At 37.6% G+C, this 26,997-nt stretch overlaps 1 protein-coding gene across 3 annotated transcripts in view; it reads left to right on the top strand.

Annotated features, from left to right (window-relative positions):
• The first annotated feature begins 219 nt into the window (after nt 1–219).
• Nucleotides 220–26,997, top strand: part of maml3 (mastermind-like transcriptional coactivator 3) — a 113,205-nt gene continuing 86,427 nt past the window's right edge. Inside the window, exon 1 of one of the 3 annotated variants that reach the window (XM_042716597.1) lies at nt 220–1,365. In XM_042716597.1, coding sequence (XP_042572531.1) covers nt 949–1,365 — 417 coding nt within the window. In that variant the 5' untranslated portion in view covers nt 220–948. The other 2 variants (XM_042716598.1, XM_042716599.1) reach the window with 2 other exon arrangements.

Raw genomic sequence — 26,997 nt, 5'->3', positions numbered from 1 at the left:
AGAACCTTAGTTTTTAAGTTAGAATAATAATATTAATAATACTTTAAAAATATTTTATTTCAATATTTGACATTTAATTTTTAACAATCATTTATTTAATTTTATTTGTATTTATTTTTCAGTATTTCTAAATTTTTCTAATATATTTTATTTTTTGTACGTGTTTATAGTGTAAAAATATGTATCACTGTAATACCTCACAGTCCGATAGATAGATAGCGCTTTGCACTCTCGTGAACTCGTGAGTATCAGATGCAGTACCCCAACCCGCCGGTAAAGCATTACACCGCTCTATAGTTCACCTCCTCTAAAGTCAATATTGACTCCACGTCCGGCGCACTAGATTCCGCGCCGTGTTTTGCGCGGAGCTGGCGTGCTGCTCGCAGGCTGGTGGCTGCTCTTCGCTCGGCTGTTGTCCTGATATCACTCCGCTAGCATGGAGGAGGGGAGAGCTTGATTATTGTGATGGTGGCAGCTGCTGTACACAGCGACTTTAGGATTTCCTCTCCAGCCATCGGGACTTTAAGAAACTGCACACCTTGTTCGCGCTCGGGGAGGGTTTCGCCGGCCAAACTAATGAAATGCAAGTTCACGAAACAACTCCGGAGCCTGTTCGCAGCAGACGGCAAAACTTTTTTCAAAAGGACAACACAATAAAACGACGGGCGCGCAGCAGCGGCGCTTACGCGTGATGGTTGCGAGTAACATCCGGATGTTTGATGGAGCTCCAGTAGAGGCGAGAGAGTAACAGACCCGGTCCCGCACTGTTGTCTATTGAATGGTTGACACGGCGATCCTCCCGGAGGAGGGATTTACTCTCATTTAAACGCTTCTTTCTCCACAATTTCACTGTATCTGCCTCCCTGGCGAAGCGGACTTCTGCCCCGCTTTGGAGAGGGGAGAGAGAGAGAGTCAGGGGGGCTTGACAAAGTTCTTCCCGAATCACAGATGATGGGGGATTTTGCCAGCCCCGCTGCCGTACCGACCGGCGGCGGCATTTGCATTAATAACAGTAACGTGAACTTAAACTCTGCCATTAATGCAACCAACAGCAGCACCGGCGGCGGCGGTGGTAACGTGGGCATACCGAAGCACAGCACGGTGGTGGAGCGGCTGCGGCAGCGGATCGAGGGCTGCCGGCGGCACCACGTCAACTGCGAGGGCAGATACCATCAAGCGCACGCCGAGCAGCTGGAGCTGGACCGCCGGGAGACGTTGAGTCTGTACCAGCGGAGTTTAGAGCAGCGGGCCAAAAAATCCAGCAACAGCAAACAGCAGAGCAAGCAACAAGAGCCCGATTCGAGCGCGAGCGCCGAGCAGAGGAGCAGCACTCTGATCGCGGTGAGTTCCGCGCTCCGTTATAACGTGCGTGACTGCTCTTTTACACGCGTCTCCTCTCCGCGCGGTTTGTTTGGGTTGCAGTGCTAACTTTCGCTCGGGGTCTGTGTTCTTACACGGAAAACTCTCAATTGGTGCACTTATAATAACACATATAAGCATACTTCAACACGATTTGCGGACTATTCGCAGTCGTGTGGATGTGCGTTAGAGCTTGGAGTAACTTTGGAGGTGTTTCGCTACTTTGCAGTAGGCTACAGTCTGTTTAAAGTTATGTAGTAGTTGATGATGTCACTCGATCTCCTCCTACTTACTACTTGTAGTTCAGGCGTGTTACATGTTCAGATAACACAATGGGAGTTGAAAATCAAAATCAGCTTGCTAAGTAACGTTAAAGTACGCGATTGTGCGTTTTCGTTTTTTACTGCTCGATTTGCACTGGTTTGAATGATAAAAGTAGTGTACTCTACTAGTTTTAGTTGCTTTTTAGGCGCGCTGTTTGAAATGATGCTACACACTGCAGCCTGTTTTTGTTGTTTTATTTTCGAAGCAGTCGAAGCCACATTTAGCTCTCAGTGCAACTCTTTAGGGGGATTCTGTGGATATCATTTCATGAGAAATAAATGATGGCGATGGCGAGGAAACAAACAGGCTACACTTGCAGGATGAGCACTTATCAGTTTGTTAGTATCTCCAGACTCTCGGTTCCGACGCCACCGCAGAAAAGTTACAGTGAGTCAGTCGCTTGCGGAGGAGCATAGTGTCGGTGCCTTTTGTGTCAATCCTCTTTTATTTGGTAGGTGAGTCTTTTTTTTGAGTTTTGTGTAGGTGGGTTTAAAGTCGTTTTTGGAATGTTTAGTCGACCTCCCTCTGTGCGGTGTGGACATTACTGTGAGGCGGTACATAAGCAGCAAATGCTTCACATCGGAGTCATTGCGATTTAAAGAGACCACAGGCTCACTGCTTCTGTCTTTCTCCACATAAGCACCGTGCTGCAGCTAGGTGGCTGTATCAAGTCGAGTTAGGGTCTTGTGCGTGCGAATGGGTTCAGACCCCTCACAATGGCTGTGTGTCAAAACCCAGCAAGCTGCCTAGGTAGACAACATTTATGTGAGGAAATTGCTGCACGTGTATGCATGCTTTCTATAGGTAAAGTCAGTGTTCCCCAGCATGCTAACTGGATAAATAACAGCTTAAAAAGCCTTTAATGTTAATTGTTTTTAAATGATGCCTAATTTATACAGATGAATATTGTTATATTGATTTACACTCTTCAGAGGCTAACACCTGTACATTTTTAAGGTATTACTTTCATATTTTGTGCATGCATTATGGAATGGGTAGTTAGACTTTTTAGGCGTAGTACATGTTAAAATGTCTTATTTTGGTTTATTTAGTCAGTTCTCAAAAAAAAAAAATTCATGTATATGCATGTGTGCAAGTCTTTGTGAGTCATGTGTGTCATGGCAGTACAGTTTGAAACCAGTGTAAGGTGATGACATTTTATCTTAACCCCAAGAGATAAAGGAAGGTGCAACCTTGCAGTCTTCAGCCCTGAGGTTCCAGTAGTATCTCTTTTAGGCCTCGTTTGCCCTGAGGTACACTTTTATAGGTAAGATTTGTTTTGTAAGGGTGATCAATTTCATAAGTAGGCTTCATTTCAAATCATGAAACACATTTTTTCAACACTGGCCTGTTACTGTAGGGTCCAAATGAATTTGAACTGGTATTTTGAAACCCATATTTTGTGCTGTCCTGTTTCTAACGCATCATCTGATATTGATTTTAATACCACATATGAACAAAGTCTTTGTATATTGTACAAAAACAGAAACCAGCACCAGAAGCTGAAAAATTACAGAATGAATCGCTTCATTTCACTTTGAATCGAGCTTTGAGATGTCTTTCTCTGAAAGTTTAGGTTTCAGCACAAACTCACCTCTGGACCAAGTTGCAGTTCTTAAAGTTCACAGTAGTTTTCTTCTAGTGTGTTTAATGCACACTTTATCAGTTCTAAAGTCGCGCCCAGCAGCTGTGTGTGTATTCTCCAGCTAAAGCAGTGCTTGCGGTATCACATTGTTTTGCAGTGTCTGGGACCAGTGCCCAAGATCTAAATTTAACTCCTGAGTTGGCAGGGTTACATGAGGTTTGTGACGTCAGACACTCCAAGAGCATATTACCACTGTGTAACTTTCTTGTCTTGTGTATGTGTTTGCTGTGAGGCCTACAAGTCTGGTAGCGCAAGTATAAATGTGTGCGAAGCGTCTCACTGTGCGTGTCTGTGTGTAAGCATTTCAGCACTCAGAAAAGCTGCGGTCGTTTATAAAAATAATTTATTTTCTTGCAGGGGTTGTTTGTCAGGAACATAGGATACCTGAAAACTTTGCAGTTCTAGTTTCTGTTAGCAGTTCTTTTGTAAGATATTACCTTTCCCCCATTTTTATTTGTATTTTTTTATATGAATTATCTGCCTTAAAGGGATAGGTCGCCCAAAAATGTAAATTGTTGTCATTTACTCACCCTCAAGTAGCTTTAAACACAAGAGAAGATATTTTGAAGAATGTTGGTAACCAAACATTTTCTGGTTCCCTTTGACTTCCATAGTATGGATAAAATAGTCAATGTTGTCCAACTAGGCCTACTTGGGTAATATGAGTGAAATTCAATCTCTTTCTCAAAAAGCTAACATCAGAAAATTTGGAATGTAGTGCACAAGTTGTATGGACCATTTTTTATTTTTTTTTTTTTTTTTTTTTTTCATTATTTGTGTTTGGCAGATTTTCTTGTAATTTTAAGAGGTTTGGAGTTGTGTACTAGGGTTAGCTGTTTGTTAAATGAATGATAAACAGAAACTAACCCAAGAGCGCTAGATAGGGAAGTAATGTTACTGAAGTCAGTAACCAGAATCCTCGCACCTTTTGTCTGTGTCAGAATAGGAAGGAGAAAATATGTACAGCCTCAAGTCTTAAATTACACAATTTACAGTTTTACTTTTCTCAGTACTTTACAGGTACACCTGTATAGTGTTTTCTGTGTTATTTTATTATTATTTATTGATGTAGTATATTTATTAATATTTTAAATTAACTTCATATAACTTTTTTTATATTTCTGGTTTATCTTAATTTAGTTTTAGTGATTATGTCTAGTGCTTTTGTCATTTTTTGTCACAAGCTAAATAGCTTAGTTTTTGATTTAGTTTAGTATTCTCTTGCTGCAGTGTTGTACTGCTGGTGTTACTGGCACTACGACCTCCCTTAATCACACTTCATGCTCTCTGCTGTGTTATGGTTGCAGCACACACTTTCATGCTGGTATGCATGTACACATGTCCACTGGAATGTGGGACAAGGTGTATGTCAACACTGCAGCACATAGTCCATGCAGTTAAATCAGTATTGCTGTGAGAGTGTTTTTTCGTCGCCATTTCTTTTACACACACACCGTAAAACATTTCAGAGAAGATGATATCCTATATGGCTGTCTTTGGGCATTTTTAATATTGAGGCTTATTGGTTCCATGGTTGTGCATTCATACACACACACATACACACATGCAATATGTCCACACGCAAGTGCTCAGCATCAGGAAACCCTCTGCTTTCTCAGAGAGAACCGAAACGAAGCATTAGACCTATTTGTGCTCACAACTGGTCGTCCTATGGAATACTCAAGTTGCTGGACAGTAGTGAATTTTCAGCATTAACTGAGATGTTTCATGATTCCTACTGTTCACATGCATATTGGCACCTTTTAAACTTGTGTGATCCAGTGAATTACTCATGCTTTGCTCTTACACCAGGTGATTTCATGCCTTGTTGTGGTTTGCGTGTCAGTTGTACAGTACCATAGCCGAGAGATGTAATTTATGAATCTTTATGGAGAAGAGTCAAAACTCTCCAGGCGCAAAGGTTTGATAACTTTTCAAGAAAGGCTGTTAAAAGTATGCATGATTTCTTTTGCCAAAAGCACAATCAATATGTTTTGCAAGAAGTATGCCGTTTTTTTTTTGTCGTCTATGTTGGCCATTTCATAATGAACACCTGAAACTTTTCTGCATTTGTGTTTGTTTATGAGCGCTTGTTTTTTCCCGCTCCTGATATTGTGTATTCAGGCCTCAATAGGTGTCACACACTCATGGCCTGTTAAGCAGACTAGGCTCTCAAATAGTGATATTATTTGGAAAGAAATGCTGTGGCTAAATAAATAAATATGCCATTAACAATTTTTGGCCATTTTGCATCGATTTTTCTCTTTGAAGCTGTTTGAGTTTGGCTTTATCCAATTTGTAGAGCTTGCACTTAACCCAGGCTTTGTCATTTGCACTTAGGTAGTGAATAGACAAGCTCTGCCACTGATTCTACACGCATTTGTGTTGAAACAAAGTTCAAAAGTTCGCTTTTTCTGTCAAAATGCATCAGGCGTAAGCATTGCAAAACTGAATAATGAACTATTACAAAATCAGAAACTTAAGATAGACCTAATATATGACAAAAGACTTTTATTTTATTTTGCCAAACAACAACAACAGCACTGATTCATCACCTTATGAGCATCTTTGTGAACATAATTTCCACTAAAAGGTTAGATGCATTACAGGGTTTTCTTGTAGGATTTTGTTCAAGTTTGTGAGTTTTGATCAGGTGTCAGAAATCTCTCGCACCAGTGCACCCAAGTAATTTTTCACAGTCGCAACACCCTGGTGTTTTTTCAGCACTAATATTAGACGTAATGATGTTATTTCCTGATATTTTGACCTCTGTAGAGTGCATTTACAGCAGCTGCTAAAGGATTTTCATGCTTTGTATGTGTACTGGCAGTCGAAGCCAGATCTTAGCACTGTTGTAGTTGCATGTTATGCGAATGTCCTTACACATCATGTAAATTCACATCTGGATGAGAAGGCAGGCAGACGTGTTAATACATGTCTGTGAAAGTTGTGAGAAAGTACCCAGTGGCTGTCAGATTTTTGATGAGGTTTGGATGTTAGAGAGAGAGAAATGGAGAAAGAATGAGAGATGGAGCACATATTAAGTCCACTATGTTCCACCAGTTCCAGTATGATGAATTCCGACATCATCACGTTGGTCACTGATCATCTCAGTGCTTCAGATGCAAAGACTGATCCAGAAACAGTGAAGTCTACTATAAAGCTTGTTCTTGGAAAACAAGTGATTCATGGCCCACTTGATCATCTTCTCACCATCTCTGTGAAGCATCTTCTTTCATGTTGGATCTTTGAGTACCGGTGACACATCATCTGTTCTGAGTGTCCATTCTCTGAAAATCTTAAATAAGGTCAAGTGTCTTGGGGAATTTTTTTTTTATGTATAGACATCGAACAAAGGCTGAAGAAGATACTACATGTTCCAAGACCTGGTTAGAAGTACTGTTTGTTCAGACTATTGCTAGTTTTTTTTTTGTGTTTAGGTTTGTTAGTATTATTGCTAGTTAGAAAATCTGACACACAATATATACCTTTCTGCAAAAGAGAGAATATTTTACCTCTGTGGAGCATCTTATCGGGTTTGTGTGTGTGTTTGTTTGAAGGCAAACTGCAAACCGCTTCATTATTGATTAGGAAGATGCCTGGAAGTCAGTCTCTGCCTCTGCCTTTCTTTCATACCGTATGAGAGAGCCAGTTAAATATAGATGAGTGTCATCAGACACACACACACACACACACTTATGCAGCTCCTCTATGGCAAGGTTTCCCGCTGCTTTGGCCTTGAGTCACACAGAAACTGGTGCACAGACATAACATACACATGTTCGAGACACACGAACGGTTTCTTGTCCTCATTGTCTGGAGTTGGAGTTGACCAGGGCCAAACACTCATCAGGAGTCATCGGATGAATGACCAGATTGTGTCAGACAACAACCATGATCTTTCATTCAGATGCTCGCGCATTTGCATTAAAGGAAACTTTTTTGGGTGTAGGATTTACATTGATACAATTTTCACTTTGAAATTTATAGTAAACTTCACATAATTGCAAAGAATAGGCAAGTAACACATCATCGTGCAATTTTGAGGTGCTGTTTTTAAGTAGTGAGTAGTTGAACATGCTGGCATATGTACTCTTTATAAACACATTTTCATCTCTCTGGCATTTGCATGAAACACTAAACGCACCACATGCTAATCCATGTCCAGTCTGTACGCACACAGTACTGCTGTCATAATCCCAGTTTTAGAATCCTGTCTTGTGTCATTGGACAAAAGCCTCGTTATAGCACTCTTGCTGTGATGCCTTCACACATTTTATCCAAGTTTAGATTGTATTTTATTTTTGTCTTACCTCCACATAATGTATATTACTGTACTGCAGTAACCAAGGAAATGTTCTATCGCTGCTGTTCCATAAGTGCCACCTGTTGTCAGAGAGTGAACTTGCATTCTTATATTTTCAATTTTGAAATTATACAATCTAAATTACATAAAAATTGCTCATGCTATAATATAGCATGTTTGTTTGGATTGTGATTAAAATGCTGTGGTTCTGCAACTGTTTCTTGCTGTTAAACGGATTTGTGGTCAAACTGCCCAGCGCTATGTGAAATTAGACGTGCTGATATTCGGTAATGTGATATATCACGATAATAAACATGCACGATATTGTTATCATGGGCACTTCAAAATACCATGAATAATTATTTATTACAAATAATTCCGATTTTTTTTTTTTTTTTTGAAAGCATTTAGAGAATATTTTCCCTATCAACTGGTCACAATGCACAACACCGCTGTATGTCTGTGCTGCGTGAAAGACGCATGCGCACTCTCATGTAAACAAGCATGGATGAGAAGCGCATGGCTAAACGAATGAAGGAGATGCTCTGAATGAAAGCACATTCACTCTCTGACAGCAGATGGCGCTTATCTGCGGAGATGCTGCCGTTACCCCAGAAACCTGTGAAACAAAGCTGCGGCGCTACTTTCTAAAAACGTATTTAAATAGTTTAAACTACATATCTATGGTATAAACAGCCATTCAGATTTTTGTATTCGCAGTTCATCACATCACCAAATACTTAAATATTTAGACTAAATAGGCTTTTTATTTAATTATTTTTTTTTACATTTTAATTTTGACTGCAACATGCAATACAGTAGGTATTGTTTGAATATGTTTTGATTCTTTATTGTTTAGTCACACACTTTAGGCTGTACTTAAGGCTCTTTTAATTAACATTGTTTAATTCATTAGTTAACAAACTGCCAATGAAGAATTCATTAGTAAAGTTCAGGTAATTTCAATATTTAATAACATTGTTAAAATCAAAAGGTGCAACTGTGTTATTTATTGAACCACCAGTTGTATTTTTTAAACAAAAATTAATAACTTCAGCAGCAAATGTAGCTATTGTTCATTATTAATTGTTAATGCATTAACTTATGATGCTTTTCCACTGCATGGTACGGCACCGTACGGCTCCGTACAGTTCACTTTTGGGGGGTTTTCGGCTGGGTACAGTTCCTGGTAACCTCGTATTTTTTTTAGTACCACCTCAGTTGAGGTTCCAAGTGAACCGTACCGTTACCAAAACATGACGTGTAAACTCTGCTGATCACGGATTGGCCGGAGAGAATCATCACTGCGTCACTGAACTTGTAACACAAACACAAAAGAACCGCTAGATTTAAATCAGTACAGCCAGCCAAGGATCGAACTCAACTGTTTTGAATGAGCTCACCTTTTTTAACAACCAAAAAGTTTTGTTGTCTGTTGCGGGAGTACAGACATTACTCTTGTTGATAGCAGAGGAGTGGATCCAGCGAGAGATTGATGGGGCGACATGGAATGAAAAAGTTTTTTTTTTAGGAGTCGTGGCAGTAGAGGCAGTGTAACTATAATGACTTGAATAATCCCACCCACTCTAAAGCATTACTAAACTGCAGTGGAAATGGAAACTGTGCAGAGCCGAGTCGTACCACGCAGTGGAAAAGCGCCATAAGATTAACTAATAAGATCCTATTGTAAATTGTTACTTATTGGTCTTTTATAATTCTTTTGCACTTTAATCTGTGTACATTTTTTTACTTTATACATTTTTGTGTATTTATTGTATGTAAATGTTCAGTTTTTTCTGTTATGAGGAAAGTTATTAAACCTGTTATAGTTTGACAACACCTTTTTGCCATATACAGTGATAAAAGCATTAGCGATTAATCGCAACATGAAAATTTCATCGACAAAGAATTGCCTGCGATTTTAAAATCGATTTTGTGTAGATTGTCAGTGAATTACGGCTCTGTGGTGTAAATGCCAACCAGTGTTGCCAAGTCTGTGGTTGTTTTTCATGTTTGCGGGTTGAAGTGACCCCAATACCAATAACGTGATATTTAGCCCCTAAAATGTGAATATTACCAAGGGAACTCTGCCAAAAAATGTGTATTATTATCGCCCGGAACGAAACGCGATTGGACTAGTTTTGAGAAGCAATTGGGCAGGTTTTGTTTTGAAAACCTGGCAATCCTGATCTGAACGCACGTGCTGGAGATATACTACTAATCACAGGAGCGTCTTTACTGTGGAGATGCGCATGAAAATCGCATTCGATTTTTTGCACGGCCCTAAATGTAATTTATTCTTGTGGTGGCAAAGCTGAATTTTCAGCAGCCATTATGCCAGGCTTCTGTATCCCATGATCCTTAATTTCTTATAGTTATCAGTGTTGAAAACAGTTGTGCTGCTCAATATATATTGTGGGAACCTTGGTACATGCTTTTTTGTAACATTATAAATGTATTTACTGGCACTTTTGATTAATTTAATGCATCCTTGATGAATTCAAGTATTAATTTCCTAAAAAAACTGCAGACTTTTGAACAGTACTTTATATAGTCTCCATGTAAACTGTGTGTTATGGTAAGACCCATTTGCACTTTAATTTGGAATTGACTTTGTAGGATAAGCATAGTGGCGTCAACCCTCTCAAAATGAACTTTTGCGCTGATGGGATTATCTGTCATTGGCGGTCTGCACAGAGTGAGCTTAGTCCTTGTCTTAGCATTTCACTTCTGCTTAGACCAGATCAACAGGCTTTTACACATTGGACTGATGGGATTATGTGTAATTGGAGGTATGATATTGCTTCATCTTTTTTGTTACATGTGACTAGGAACTTTAAACTAATAAGGTAGAAGCTATTTTTACTTGGCCCTGTAGTGGTCATCTTCATATAATATTCATATAATGTGAAACATGTAATTTGTATGTTCTGTTACAAAATGGACATTTGTTGTTTCTTAACGCATTTCCTTCCTCTTGGGCCTCTTCCTCATTTTAGTGAACTTCAACCAGAATCAGAAACAAAGTACAATAGGTCTATCTGCACCATTATAGTTACTTTCACATCGCAGCTTGAAATTTTACAACAGTACAAAAAACATTATTTAACTTTTTTTTTTTAACCACAATACAAGCTGAATCTAAATTTTGAAATGAATAAATCAAAGGACGATTTGAACTGATTCACAGGAATTATTCAAACTTACCAACTCTAACGCCTTTGTCATATGTTATAATTATCATGGATGACGAATCCAAAGCCGTCACAAGTCTAATAAACACAGATGCACACAGACAGATCAGCATGTGGTGTGTACGGTTTTGGAACATACTTTTGAAAGTGTTTGTTTTTCAGAAACTTAATGGACCATGGATTGACTCCTTGCCCCCGTGTTCTCTGGTCCTAATTATCGAATAATTGTAGATGTACGTGTGTTCACAAATGCTATTTTTATCATGATGTTTTGATGAATATTGTCCAGATCTACAGCCGTTACAACGCAGGGTGGCCCAGAAAGGTAGTAAGGACTTCGTTAAAATAGTCCGTGTGACATCAGTGGTTCAACCGTAATTTTATGAAGCTACGAGAATACTTTTTGTGCACAAAGAAAACAAAAATAACGACTTCATTCTTCGAGGGTTGCTTCGTCGAGGGTTATTTAGGATGTGGGTTTTTGAGGTGGAACCTGAATGCACTGCACCTTGTTTGCAAAGAGAGGAAGAATGCACATGTATGCATCATGGTACTATCATGAACGTGCGTCAAAGACTGACATGGAACAGAAGAAATTGTCAAATAAATTGTTGAAAAAACACATATTTTAAGTTATTTTAAGTGGATTTCTGTCAGTCTGTTTGTTATTTTTTATTGTAAAAACTACCAAAAATTTGAAATGTGAGGTAATTTTCTTTGGTGATGGATAGCATTCTTCACATGCTTTTTCATTTATATTTAAAGTGATAGTTCACCAAAAAATGAATATTCTGTCATTAATTACTCACCCTCATGTCATTCCAAACCTGTAAGACCCATAAATACTGTCATGAACACACGTCGCAGACTTACAAGAAATTGTTGAATAAAGTCGTTATTTTTGGTGTTTTTTTTGCACACAAAAGTATTCTCGTAGCAACATAACATTACAAAACTATGAAACTATGGACTATTTTGACGATGTTCTTATTACCTTTCTGGACCTTGAATGGGTCAGTTGTGTTAGTGGTCTATGGAGGGTCAGAAAGCATCGGATTGCATTAAAAATATCTTAATTTGTGTATGAACGAAGGTCTTACGGGTTTGGAACGACATGAGGGTGAGTAATTCATGACAATTAATTTTTTGGGTGAACGCTTCCTTTTAAATGATCAAAAGTGACAGTAAAAATATTTAAAATGTTACATAATATTTGTATTTCAAATAAATGTTGCTCTTTAGAACTTTCTATTCATCAGAGAATCCTGAAAATAGCAGTTTCCAAAGAAATATTAAGCAGCAAAACGGTTTTGAACATTGAATAAGAAATGTTTCTTGAGAAATGTTTCTCAGATCAGCTTATTACAATAATTTCTGAAAGACCATGTGACACTCAAGACTTTGCAATCACAGGAATAGATTACATCTTAAAATATATTAAAATAGAAAAGTTATTTTTTTTTTGGATGGTAATACATTATTTTAGTGGATTGATTGGATGATATATTTGATTTGTAGAATAGAGAAGATTTTTAGTCAAGCTCTCTGGATCAGGTTTATAACTTCCTTGTTTAAACAGACTGGTTCAGAAAACAGCTAGATAACAAATGCAAAAAGTAAAACCTCTTCAATAGTTTCCTTTATACTTTACTGATTTTCAGTGTCCTCTATACTTTGTATTTCACGCCAATTACTAAGACCTTCTCAACTTTTATTGACCTGCTGTGACATCCACAACAGTATGAGACTAAGTGGCATTTCATACTCCTCTTTATTGTTAGAGCAAACTGTAATAAGTGTCCCATGGGCTGTGTTGTCTTGAGTCTTTGCATGTGGTATTGCCCCCTAATGATGCAGGTTACGCAGCGCTTGTGCTGCCGAACTGGAGGTTTGCTCTTCAGGGAATGAAGCTGCTTTCCAAGTATGCAGAAATGAGAAAAGTGAAACTGAGCATGCACACTCATACATATTTCAAAACAGACGCTCCCTTAGAGAGAAAGAGACAGACTACTACACTCCTCCCTCTTTCTCTCATGTTGCCAGGATACAGTTGAGCAACACACACTCGTACACGCATGTACATGTGTATACACATGAAAATATAGAGTTTTGTACCGTGTATTTCTTTTCATTGTGGAACTGTTATTTAATACTGTTATATAAATTAAGTGCATCATAATCTTGATTGATTTAATGATTTGTCTTAAAGCCGAAGTATATCATTTCTACCCCAGGAGTGTTATTGAATTAAATTGCTAAATTGTTATTTTTCCAACAGGTTATTTTGAACATTCCCACCATCTTATTTTAAACACTCCCAACGTCTTCTATTGGTTGGTCTAGCAGATAGTCCCGCCCCCAAACTCACACCATCGGTCGAGCCGCTGTTGCTGTGTTGGGACAAATAGAGTAATGCTTTGGTCCATTAAAAAATATCCCATTAAATTTACAATAAAAAAACTGACAGCGGTGGTTGCCATGTTTCAAGTAGTACAGGATGGCATGGTGCTTGTATATTTTACAACTTTTAAGCATATATATTTTTCATTAAGTGATATAATGTTAATAAACCCATCTACAGTCCCTGACAAAAGTCTTGTCGCTTGTGTACAAATTGACCTGAAGTGCTGCTGAAATATATTTCTAATCAAGATTTTTTAAAAAGTAATGGCTTATTTTAATCCCAACAGCTTTTGTAATAATGTTTCAGTGCAAAACGAAACTGTCAAAAAGTATTTTAATATTCACAGCTTGGTAAAGCCCATTGAGTCAATTTTTGCAAAGACATAAGTGTTGTCGCCTAGTCATATGAGTTTCACCTGTGACTAATAATGGATCAATAAGGTCTCAGGTGTGTATAAAAACAACCCCAGTACACTAGACTTTTGCATCAACTGCAACTAGACCTCTGCAAACATGCCTAAGATTCACCCTGAGACTAAAGTTTTGATTATCAAGAGGCTGAAGACCAGATCCACTGCTGATGTGGCAGACACCTTCAATGTGTCTCAGCCTCAAGTACAGAGGATAGAAAAAAAAACATTGGAAGACCTGGAGACATTTTTGACAAGCCCAGGTCAGGCAGACCCCGCAAGACAACTGCTTGAGAGGGCCGTTTGTTGGCTTGAAAATCCAAAGCCAGCCCATTTTCCACTGCAGCAGAGCTCCACAAGACCTGGTCACCTAAAGTCCCTGAGTCAACCAGAACAGTTTGTCGGATTCTGTCTCGAAATGGCCTCCATGGTCGAATCAGAACCCAGAAGCCAGCACTAAACAAAAGACAATTGAAAAACTGTGTGGCATTTGCCAAGGCCCACAGCCTGCTAAAAGGATGGACGCTGGAAAAGTGGCAGAAGGTGGATTTTTCAGATGAATCTTCTGTTGAATTTCACCAGTCGCTGCAAATATTGCAGGAGACCTACTGGAGCCCGCATGGATCTGAGATTCACCCAGAAAACAGTGAAGTTTGGTGGCGGAAAAATCATGGTCTGGGGGTTACATCCAGTATGGGGGTGTGCGAGAGATCTGCAGGGTGGAAGGCAACATCAATAGTCTAAAATACCAAGAAATCTTAGCTACCTCTTATATTCCCAACCATAAAAGAGGCCAAATTCTGCAGCAGGATGGTGCTCCATCGCATTCTTCCATCTCCACATCAAAGTTCCTCAAGGCGAAGAAGATCAAGATGCTCCAGGATTGGCCAACCCAGTGACCAGACATGAACATCATTGAGCATATGTGGGGTAGGATGAAAGAGGAAGCATGGAAGACGAAACCAAAGAATATTGATGAACTCTGGAAGGCATGCACTGCTTTCTTTGCTATTCCTGATGACTTCATCAATAAATTGTATGAATCCTTGCCAAAACCGCATGGATGCAGTCCTTCAAGCTCATGGAAGTCATACAAGATATTAAATTTGGATCTCACAGCACCACTACTTAATTTGCTGACATATTTTTGCAGTAAATTATTCAATTTCTGTATAGGCGACAAAACTTTGTCTTGCCAAAATTTGACCTTTCTGTCTTGATTAAATGATAAATCTTTTTTCAGTGAAACTAATTTATTTCAGTGGCATTATAAACATCATTTGGGAGGGTTTTAGCTTCTCATATGAGCTATTTCTAACACCAATTGATTAATTAAAAGTCAGGTTAATAGCAGGTGTTTCTACAAAATAGATAAGCGACAAGACTTTTGTCAGGGACTGTACTTGAACGACCAAAATTCGCCTTTGTCCTAAAATGTATTATTATGGTGCTTGTCAGCACAGGTACACTCTTAAAATAAGTCTTTGTTTCCCCAAAGAACCTTTCATTGAACAGTTTTTTTTAAAAGAACCATTTTTCCCTAATGTGAACAAACTTTTAATAATCTGAAGGACCTTTTTCCACTATGAAGAACTTTTTGTCCAATGGAAAGGCTCCATGGATGTTAAAGGTTCTTCATGGAACTATCAAATAGCCAATAAATAAACTTTATTTTTAAGCATGTAGCACAACAGACAATGTCACAAGATAAATTCTACTGTCCAAAAAGCATGGCCAATATTCATATATGATCATGTATATGATGATAGGTCTTGATCAGAGTGATATAAAAATGAATCTATATGATGAAAGGATTTACATGATAATATTGGAGAAAAAAAAAACAATTGTTGTTTTTTTGTGGTGAAAAATGTGGAATATAAAATTTTTTTTCTATATTTTATTTTATTATTTTACAGTAAAATTACATAATGTGATGTAAAGCGATTTACAGTTTAGCAGATAAGCACTGAATGAGTGACAGGCTTTCTGTTGTAACATTGCGCAAGGTATTTAAGAGGGTGACATCTAACTTAGTGGAGAAGACTACATTTACATTTACATTTAATCATTTAGCAGACGCTTTTATCCAAAGCGACTTACAAATGAGAACAGTAGAAACAATCAGATCAACAAGAGAACAACAATGGTATACAAGTGCTATGACAAGTCTCAGTTAGTCTAGTACAGTTAGTCTAGTATTTTTTTATGAATATGATAGACAAGAAAAAGAAAAGGTAAGTACTAGTATTAGTTGGTTAAGTGCAGGCGAAAAAGATGAGTCTTTAGATGTTTTTTGAAAATGAGTAAAGACTAATGAATTGACTAATGAAAAGATTCACATTAATCAGATCTTCTTTTAAATGTTTGCTGAAATAAATACCGGAAAAGATCGATTCACGGTTCATCGAATCGACGTCATTTAAAAAAAAACGATTAATCGAAAAATCTATTTTTTTTTGCCCAGCCCTAGTCATGACTCATGTTTATTTTGTGCTGAAGCTGGTATTAAAGGGGTCATATGATGTTGCTAAAAAGAACATTATTTTGTGTATTTGGTGTAATGAAATGTGTTTATGTGGTTTAAGGTTAAAAAAAAAAAAAACATTATTTTCCACATAATATACATTATTGTTTCTCCTCTATGCCCTGCCTTTCTGAAACGTGTCGTCTTTTACAAAGCTCATCGGTCTGAAAAGCAAGGTGTGCTCTGATTGGCCAGCTATCCAGTGCATTGTGATTGGCCGAATATCTCAAGTGTGTGACAGAAATGTTACGCCCCTTACCATACTGTGCTGCCTACCTGCATGACCAGACAAAAACATTAAAACCCATTACTAGGGGTGTAAGAAAATATCGATACACATGAGTATCGCGATATTTTGTTTGCCGGTACTGTATTGATTCTCAAAAACAGAATATCGTTATTGAAAAAAAGAATAATAATAATTCATAAAAGATTCATGGCTGTTGTTTCGTTTTAAGTTTGTATCCCGTCCGCTAGATAGCAGTTTTTTCATCTCTGAACTTAAACAATGACAGGAAATACTAGCATTAAGTAGGGCTGTGCAAAAAATCGAATACGATTGGGCTCTTCAGTAAAGACGCTCCTGTGATTAGTAGTATATCTCCAGCACGTGCGTTCAGATCAGGGTTGCCAGGTTTTCACAACAAATCCTGCCCAGTTGCTTCTCAAAACTAGTCCAATCGCGTTTCCAGGAGGTTCCCCGATAAAAATTGCATCCCGGGGTTAAAATATAAGTTTTTTGTCAGGGTTGCCCTGGTAATATTCACATTTTAGGGGCTAAATATCACGTTATTGGTATTGGGGTTGCTTCAACCCGCGGACATGAAAAACAACCGCAGACTTGGCAACACTGGTTGGCATTTACTACACAGAGCCGTAATTCACTGACAATCTACACAAAATCGATTTTAAAATCGCAGGCGATTCTTTGTCGATTTTGAAAGCGATTTTGTGTAGCTTGTCGGTGGACTACGGCTCTGTGTAGTAAATGCCGCTCCACCTGAACCAGTATTGCCAAGTCTGCGGTTGTTTTTCATGTCCGCGGGTTGAAGCGAACCCAATACCAATAAATTTTTATTTGGACTTTAATATGTGTGTATTTCCAGGGGTTTGTTTGAGTAGACAGTACCAACCTCCCCGGGATGCATTTTTATCGGGGAACCTCCTGGAAACGCGATTGGGCTAGTTTTGGACTAAGTTTTGAGAAGCAACTGGGCAGGATTTGTTGTGAAAACCTGGCAACCCTGATCTTAACGCACGTGCTGGAGATATACTACTAATCACAGGAGCGTCTTTACTGAAGAGACGCGCATGGAAAATCGTATTCGATTTTTTGCACAGCCCTAGCATTAAGGCACGCCACTATAATTAGCCTTAATAAATAGTAAGTTCCCGCCTCGGTGTACAAAGCTGAAGTGTGATGTCATTTGGGCTTTTGTGGTAATGTCCACCCCGGGACAGCGGCGCGAGTGGCACCTCGGTTCCGCCGCGTCCCGTGTGAAGAGCCTTCTTGCGGAGTGCGCTGGAGGTATGCTTGCCAGCCGCGCGGCTGAAGCTTTTTCTCGTGGTGGGGGCAATTTGTGCAGTCGGGGCGGTGCATGCGTCATGGTCTCGGCGATTCCACATGGAACATAAATACAAACTGAAAAACCTGAGAAATCCAAGTTGAAATGTTCTGAGAATGTTCAACAACTGTATTTATTTTATTGTTTTACAATTGTTTTGTTTTCTTTAGGAATCCTGCAAGAACTTTCTTTTTTCATTTATATTAAGCAGATGTAATTTTTTTGTTCAGATCAAAATGTTATGACATTGTATGTCACAGTTGTAAACTTAAACTGTGAACCTTTAAAGCATGGTCTAAAATTATATATGGTCTTTTTATAATAAAATACTCATACTGCACTTTACTCATACATATCGATATTCTGTTTTTGAGAATCGATACAGTATCGGCAAACAAAATATTGCAATACTCACATGTATCTATATTTTCTTACACCCCTAGTAATGGGTTTTAATGTTTTATGCAAATCTTCCCACATTGTGACGTAGACATGTGGGGGCATGTTAGAATGAGCTTTTTTAGGGGTGTGTGTGGTTGACTCTTAACTTTTATAAAGAATATCTCATTGGATTTGAGACTTTAGTCTTTGCAACTTTACAGAAATTCTTTATGCACCAAGAGCTTGTAACACTCCAAAGAGAAAGGAAAATTTAAAATCGCATCATATGACCCCTTTAATGTGGAGGAAATGATTAGTTCACATGAGCTACTAAACTGAGGTGCTACAACGATCTGTCACTCCAGATTAAACGGCGCCAAAACGGCATTTATTGTTTGAATACAGCAATACAATGGACAGAATTTTTAATCTGATACTTTGTTCCATATTAAAAGCACCAAAGCACAATGCTTACTGTGATATATTGGATGGGAAGTGCAATTGAATGTTATTTAATTTTTCTGAATTTGCAAAAATCGTTCTTGAATCAAATCTACCCAAAGATTTATATTTCTTAAAAAAAGAGAATCGATTAATATCGAGATATCAATATTTTTTTATCCAGCCCTAATGGTGACACAGAGCCAGTGTGTACACCTTACTTTAACAAAAGATTAAAGTAATTGAAAAGTTTAATTGTAATTGTTTCTGAGCTGGGACAGAGAAAATATTTAGATGTATAAATATTTTAATATTTAAATTACACTCTTTAGCATTTAAAGGGATACTCCACCCCAAAATGATTATTTTGTCATTGATCACTTTCCCCCATGTCGTTCCAAACCAGTAAAAGCTTTGTTCGACTTCAGAACACAATTTAAGATATTTTGGATGAAAACCGGGAGGCTTGAGACTGTCACATAGACTGGCAAGTAAGTAAAAACTGGTCCAGGAAAGTATGAAAAGCATCGTCAGAATAGTCCATCTGCCATCAATGATTCAACCGTAATGTTATGAAGCGATGAGAATACTTTTTTACATGAAGAAAATAAAAATAAAAATTTTTACAAATCTGAGCAGTACACGTGGCGTACGCTCTTCTGTGTCAGCCGTGCTGCTCTGATGCACTGTTTTCTTTCGAACCAAAGCGTAAATAAACGTAAAAAAGTATCCCTGTGCACTGATACCGAAGAGCGAACTGCGTACTGCTCAGATTTGTCAAAATGTCGCTACGCTGATTTGGAGAGACACAGAGGAGAGGAATTGTTGAATAAAGTCGTTATTTAATTTTATTTCTGTACAAAAAGTATTCTCGTCGCTTCATAACGTTACGGTTGAATAACTGATGGCAGATGGACTATTCTGACGATGCTTGGACCTTGACAGTGTTACTTACTTGAGAGTCTGTGGGACAGTCTCAAGCCTCCCGGTTTTCATCCAAAATATCTTAAATTGTGTTCCGAAGACGAACGAAGCTTTTATGGGTTTGGAATGACATGAAGGTGATTAATGACAAAATTGTAATTTTAGGGTGGAGTATCCCTTTAAGCATAAAAATGTGCAAAGAGGTTTGTGTGATCTCAAACCATATGCAAATATTTATGTTTTCATCCTAAATTAACCTTGTCGAATTTGTATGTGATGATGAGATATGACTAAGTTGACTTTGAGGTTGGATGTCAGGTGGTTTTTTTGTAGTTATAGTTTGTTCTTCATTGTGTTTGTTTACATTGGGCTCAACGAAAGCTTCTTTTGACTGCTAATGTAACCTTTTGCGCATGATGGAGACCTTGCATCCTGTTTTTGGTCTAGCTTATCAGGTGTTCACTGTTAGCGTTTCTCTTTCTCTCTCGTTTTCTCTTTCTATCTCTGGGAGTTGTCATGGTGACAGTGATGCAGACAGCCGGGAATAGCCTGGCTGTCATCTCGGATCTGTCAGTGTGTGTTTGTGTGTTTTTTTGCGAAAAGACTAGACTGTGCTCATTTCAGAGAGAAAATTATGTAATGTTCTCTCTAAAAACAGAAAGAGAGAGAGGGAGAAAGTAAGGGTTAGCGGCTTTTTTTCTGATTCTGTTACTTATAATTATAAAGCAAGTGGCCGCTGTAGAGCTTATACAGTCATTTGTAGCGTTAGGAAGTGGCCTGTGTTGTTTGTGGTTTCAGTCAGGTAGCGTTTGATCATGTTTGTGTGTGTGTGTGTGTGTGTGTGTGTGTATGTAAGGTATATATATATATATATATATATATATATATATATATATATATATATACACACACACACACACATACATACAGTCATGGCCAAAAGTTTTGGCAGTGACATAAATTTTGTGTTTTGCAAAGTTTGCTGCTTAAGCTATTGTGGTGTTCATTCACATTGTTTCTAGATTATTGTGCAGAGTGATCAGATGCATTTGAAATAATTGATAAAAGCTTAATTGGCCCAAAAAATTTACTTTTCACCAAAAAAAAAAAAAAAATCAAATTTCTTTTTTTTTTTATCCTGACACAAAACGACCAGCTAACATTGATCGACTAATCATATCAGCAGCACATGTGAAAGTGTGAATGAGTACTAGTCAGGTGAAATCACTATCATACTAGTTAGATTGTAAGAGCAGACTGATTGCCATAAAAGAAGGGAAGAAGTGTTTCCAATCATTGTGTTCTTGTTAGCAATGTTACCTCCAAAGAACCACGTTCAGTTATCATCGCTTTTCATCAAAAATGGCCTCACATGCAAGGAAAATGCTACAAAGAATATTGCACCTGAAAGAACCATTTACCAGATCATTAAGAACTTCAAGGAGAGATGTTCAACTGCAGTGAAGAAGTCTTCAGGACGTCCCAGAGTGTCCAGCAAGCACCAGGACCGTCTCCTCCTGAGGAGTCAGCTTTGGGATCGTGTCACCAGCAGTGCAGAGCTTACTCAGGAATGGCAGCAGGTTGGTGTGAGAGAATCTGCAAACACAGTGAGGCCAAGACTTTTGGACAACATCCTAGTGTCAAGAAGGGCAGCAAAGAAGCCACTTCTCTCCAAGTAAAACGTCAAGGACAGATGAAATTCTGCAGGAAGTGCAAGGATTGGACAGCAGAAGACTGTAAGTTATTTTCTCTGATGAAGCTCCTTTCTGACTGTTTGGGACAAGAAAAGGTGAACCCTACCATGAGTCCTGTGACATGCCAACAGTGAAGCATCCTGAGACCATGCGTGTGGGGGGTTGCTTTTCAACCAAAGGAGTGGGCTCGCTCATAATTCTGCCCAAAAACACTGCCATGAATAAAAACGTCCTGCAAGAGCGACTTCTTCCAAAGATCCATGTGCAATTTCGTGATGATCCGTGCATTTTCCAGCATGATGGAGCGCCATGTCACATAGCAAGAGTGATAAAGAAGTGGCTCGAAGATCATTACATTTCAATTTTGGATCCGTGGCCAGGCAACTCCCCGGATCTCAATCCCATAGAGAACCTGTGCTCAGTCCTCAAAAGGTGAGTGGACAAGCAGAAGCCCACAAATTGTGATCAACTCCGAGAATGGATGGCCATCAGTCAGGATTTGGCCCAGAAGCTAATATTCAGCATGTCAGAGCGAATTGCAGAGGTTATGTTATAAATATTGACCCATTATATTTTTTTGCCAATAAAAGTCATTAAAACTTATGATATGCTTATCATTGTTTTTCAGTATACCATAGGAACATGTGGAAAAATAATCTACAAATACTGAAGCAGCAAACTTTGCAAAACACAAAATTTATGTCACTCATTGCCAACACTTTTGGCCATGACTGTGTATATATATATATATATATATATATATATATATATATATATATATATATATATATATTACATAACATTTGCTTATAAAAAAATTATATAAAATATATATATATATATATTATATAATATATATATATATATAAGATTATATAAGATATAAGATGTACACACTTTAACTCACACACATCTCTCTCTCTACCCAACTCTCTCTCTCTCTCTCTCTCTCTCATCTAAAACTCTCTCTCTCTCTCTCTCTCTCTCTCTCTCTCTCTCTCTCTCTCTCTCTCTCTCTCTGTCTCTGTCTGTCTGTCTGTCTGTCTTAAATGTTAAGGCAGTAGTAAGCAGAGCCCCTGTGACGTGTGTGTGCATAGGAGAGGGTGTGCTATTGGATAACAGCGTCTAAAAATACTCTGCTAATCTGCAAACATGAGGCTAAAAATACACCCTCGACTAGCTTGCGCTCTCACAAGTGTAATGAGGGCGGGCCATCCTGAAGGAAAGAGGGGGAGAAAGAGGTAGGGTGGGCAGGAAGTAGTTAGTGAGAGTAGAAATGGGGAGAGCTGCTTATTTGTTTAAAAAAAAAAAAATTCCCATTCAAATACATATTTTCCATGTATCTGTATTTGTTCTGTGTAGTTTTTTGAGTGTTGGGTCTGTTTAAGCATATAGTATGTGGTTTTGAAGTTAATTAATTGTAAATAATAGTTAATTATTAGTAATATTTTAGGCTAAAATCTATATTGGGTAGTTGGTTTTATTGGCTTGCTGTACATTTTGCCTACATAAATATAAAAATAGAAAAGTATTTGTTAAAACTAATTTATTTTAATTAATTTTTTTATCTATCTATCTATCTATCTATCTATCTATCTATCTATCTATCTATCTATCTATCTATCTATCTGTCTAATCTGTTTTACTTTTGGAAGGAGATTTGACATCCTTGTGAAGGCATGTGTTTAGCTATGTGCATGTCACAATGTTTACTCTTACACAGGGTCAGTGAGTTTTGATATTGATTTAGTTGATGGTTGCGCTGTGAATATGATAATAGGAATTTGATCTCATGGAAAGAGAATGCAGTTGCAAACGTCATTTTTTGAGCATGCTAACATTCCACATTGATTCTTCATTAAGCTCAAGGTTTGCTATTGTAAGGTTATAGTAGCATGCACACTTCAGCAGTTCAGCTTTGGAAGTTTAGCGAGAAATTTTCCAGCTACATTTAGTGTTTTACTTGTTTGTTTGCTTCTTTCTTGCTTTGTGCTGTTTGTGCAGTTATATCTTGTGACGTGTGGGCGTGAAGACATTGTTGTACTTTTCATGAGTTGTGTGCTTGCACCATCTCCTCTAATTACTGCGACACCGTTAAAGCCGGAGCAGGAGGTGAAGTGAGCCACAGAAAGTGGCTCCAGGGAAACATACCTCTGTATTCTGCTTCTATTGATCTTGAACCGTGGTCAAGCGCCGTTTAGGTGCTGTCTCCAGCAGTATTTGCAAACTTCTGCATGGATACTGGATGTGTTCAACATTTAAACTGGCAAATGTGTGATTTAGACAGCAGAGTGAGCCAGAAAACTAATGGGGCAGGAGAAATGGGAGACAGTCTAACATTTTTTATTTATTTATTTTAAATGTCTGGCCTCCCAGATGTAGCAAAGAAGACTATATTCCTGCTCTGAGCTGATCATATGCACAAGTTAGAATACACAAAACACACACATTTCTTAATAAGTTTTATGCTTTTATAAAGTGGCACTAAAAGGATTGTGATAACCAGTGTTGTTATTGGATTAAATAGATAAAATTAACCAGTGTTGTTATTGATAGCTAAAATTATAAAATGAATTTGGTAGTATGATGAATAATTTAATATTTGATAAACTTAAAAACAAAAATTAGAAATGTTGCCTTCAACACTAACCGAAATAAAATAAGTACTAAAATTACTAAAACTGAAAAATAATTTAAAGCTAAATAGAAATATTTAAAAAATAACAAAAGCACATTTAAAATATTGGTAAATGCTACATTTTCAATAAGTGCATTTGGTAGAGTATTCAGTATTAAGTTGTGTATTTGATTACGGCATTCTGCGGTTCTCAGATATTTTTGTATAATGACCACTAAGTCATATTTGACTGTTGTCCTGGCAGCCAATCTCAGTGTAATGCTTTCATGTCTCTCATATCACTCTGTGGTGTCTTTCTTCTCACATGATATAATTATTTCAACTCAAATCAATATTTCATGTCCATTTACTTGCGTATTTGATATGTAGCCATGTAATAAGTAGGATAATATACCCTGGTAAGGTTTATTTTGCGATAATTACTATCTGACTGTATATTATCACTTACTTGGATTAACTGTAGTTGATATTGTAGGTTTATTTTAACGTACATGTGGGAATTATAATGGCTTAAAACAAGAGTTCAGAGTAGGGCTGTAACAAACAAATATTTTGATGATCGATTATTTTTCCAATTAATCTGTTGATTATTTTTAACATGGAATCTATTTATTAGTCAATTAATCCTTAACAATAATCTTAGTTAACACTCCAATAAATAACCATAACTTCTGCCATTAATCTTTAAATAATTTATTTAAACATGTTCTTATAAAATGCTGACTTCACAAATATAATAACAATAATCCCAACATGAAAAAAGTAGAAGAATTAAAAGGCATCTCTCAGTGAAGTCTGTGCTGCATTCAGAGTCACTGTTTGGGATTGACAACAGCTCTTGCTTGCAGGTGTGAGTCTTACAGTATATTTACAGTATATGAATCACTTGAATATTGTTTGAATACTTGTATGAACAAACAGCTGAAGTCACAACCACATTCAGGAAACCTTAGTGAAAATATCAAAGATGGCAATGTCCATAAACCAGGAAGTTTTATCAGAATTGTTAACTATATTAAGCATAAATAGCCATTAGCGTCTGATGCAGTGAGTCTTGTTTTGCGTGAAAGATATCAGTCTGATTAAGGATGAACGTAAGCAGTGTGACTAGACTTGTGCCGGTATTCGGTATTAATCGCGGTAATTAATATGCACGATATTGTTATCGTGGGCACTTCCAAATACCGAGAATAATCTATATTACAAATTTCAGAATTTGAAATGCATTTTTAAGAATACTTTTCCCATCAACTGGCCAAAAAACACCGTTTGTATGCTGCTTTAAAGACCTGTGTGAACTCTGATGTAAACAAGCACGCACAAGAAGCACATGGAGGAACACGTGAGAGACGCGCTGAATGAAAGCACATGCCACTCTCTGACAGCAGATGGCGCTAAACTGCAGAAAATGCAGCCCTTACCCGGAAACCCCATAAATTGCTACTTTCTAAACATTTTAAATAATATAAAATAATATTTAGCATATTTTTTTTTCCATTTTAATCTGGACTATAACATGTCCTAGATATTGTTTGAAAGTGTTTTGATTCTTTATGGTCATTAACACTTTACATTAGGGTTCATTAGTGCCATTGAAAAATTCTTCTGAACATTCCAATATTTAATAACACATTGTTGAAAGTTGCAACTGTGTTATTTAATGAGCTAACAAGCTAAGACTTGTATTTTTTAACACAGACTTAGTAACTTCTGTAGCAAATGTAGCTATTGCTCATTGTGAATGTTAATGCATTAACTAAGGTTAACTAATGAGGTCTTATTGTAAAGTGATACCTATGGGTCTTTAAAGTTCTTTTGCACTTTAATCGGTGTAAAAATTTTTAACTTTAAATATATTTTTTGTTTTTGCTTTATTGCATTTAAATGTTCAGTTATTTTTGGTTATAAGAAAAAAGTTATTTAACCTGTTATACTGTATTATGACCACTTTTTTAAAACTTAATTTCAATACCGTGATAATACCGTATACCGTGGTAAAACATGATCAATTAATCGCAACATGAAAATTTGATACCGGCATATCCCTAAGTGTGACGCGTTGACGCATTCCACGCAAATCGACTTAGTTTTGTAATCGCCATAATCGATCGGCCCTTGTTCGGAGTGCAAAATATGTTTCATAAAATACGCCAAAGTGTATCTAAATCTACCTTTCATTGCTCAGTTAAAATGCTTGTTGTAGGAGGCCTATTTTAGTGTTCACTTAACTCGCTTTTCTGTGAGACCCTAGTGCTCTCGTTGAGTACATATGTACAGATTACTCACAGGTAAATGGCGAAATGTTGACAAAGAAAGCCTGTTTACTCAACCACATCTCCTCTCATTCTATAGAAGCTTTTCATAGCAGTGAAAATTAAACTCGGAGGCAGTGCAGAATGGTAAAATCGGTTGTTTGTTTGTATGCCATGTGCTTGTTGGTGTGTGCCGATACACTTATTGGTCAAATACCCAAGGGAACCACGCAAAAGAATAGGAAAACCAAAAATTTGGGATATTTCTCCACAAATCCTTCTTCAGACTAAATCCACACACTTTTTAGTCTCCATTTCAGTCGAGTTGCCTTTCTTTTTCAACATCAGACAAACGTAGCTCAAATAATCACCCCAGTCAGTTGAAATAAAGGTGAACAAAGTTATATGTTTCAAAACGCCAGCTTTGTCATCTTGTTAAACAATAATGATCTAACAACGAATGACGTTTTTAGTGCTCAGGCGAGAGGGAAGAAGCCATCTGATTATCAGCAGCTCAGACGAGATGAGGACACTCGAGGGCAGTTCAGTTCATGGGTCTTCTTAGGATTCAGTCTTAAATGGTGCTTTACTTTAGTGGTCTCGTAAACCCTTCTGTACGAAAATAGGTGTCAGCGAAGGATCATCAGCACTTGCTCTTAAATGTGTATCTGAACAAAACAGTCATGGACATTATTGAAAGATGGATAAATTGAGGAAAATACAATCTTTTTTTACATTTTTTGACTGAAATGGTAATGCTGACATACCAATTAAGAAACGACAGAAACGTGACTCCACATTTTGTTTTTGTATCCTGTGTGTCCGTCTTTTGTCAGTCATGATGTATTTATGGGGTGTTTTTTTTTTTTTTCATTTCCTTCAGAAGGGCTTGATTTCTAGTATTCCCTTCATTAAGATATTGCCCTTTTATTTC

Source organism: Cyprinus carpio, chromosome B1, assembly GCF_018340385.1.
Source record: "Cyprinus carpio isolate SPL01 chromosome B1, ASM1834038v1, whole genome shotgun sequence".
Lineage (NCBI taxonomy): Eukaryota > Metazoa > Chordata > Actinopteri > Cypriniformes > Cyprinidae > Cyprinus > Cyprinus carpio.
Note: the sequence above shows the minus strand (reverse complement) of the source record. Positions and strands in the feature narration are given on the sequence as shown.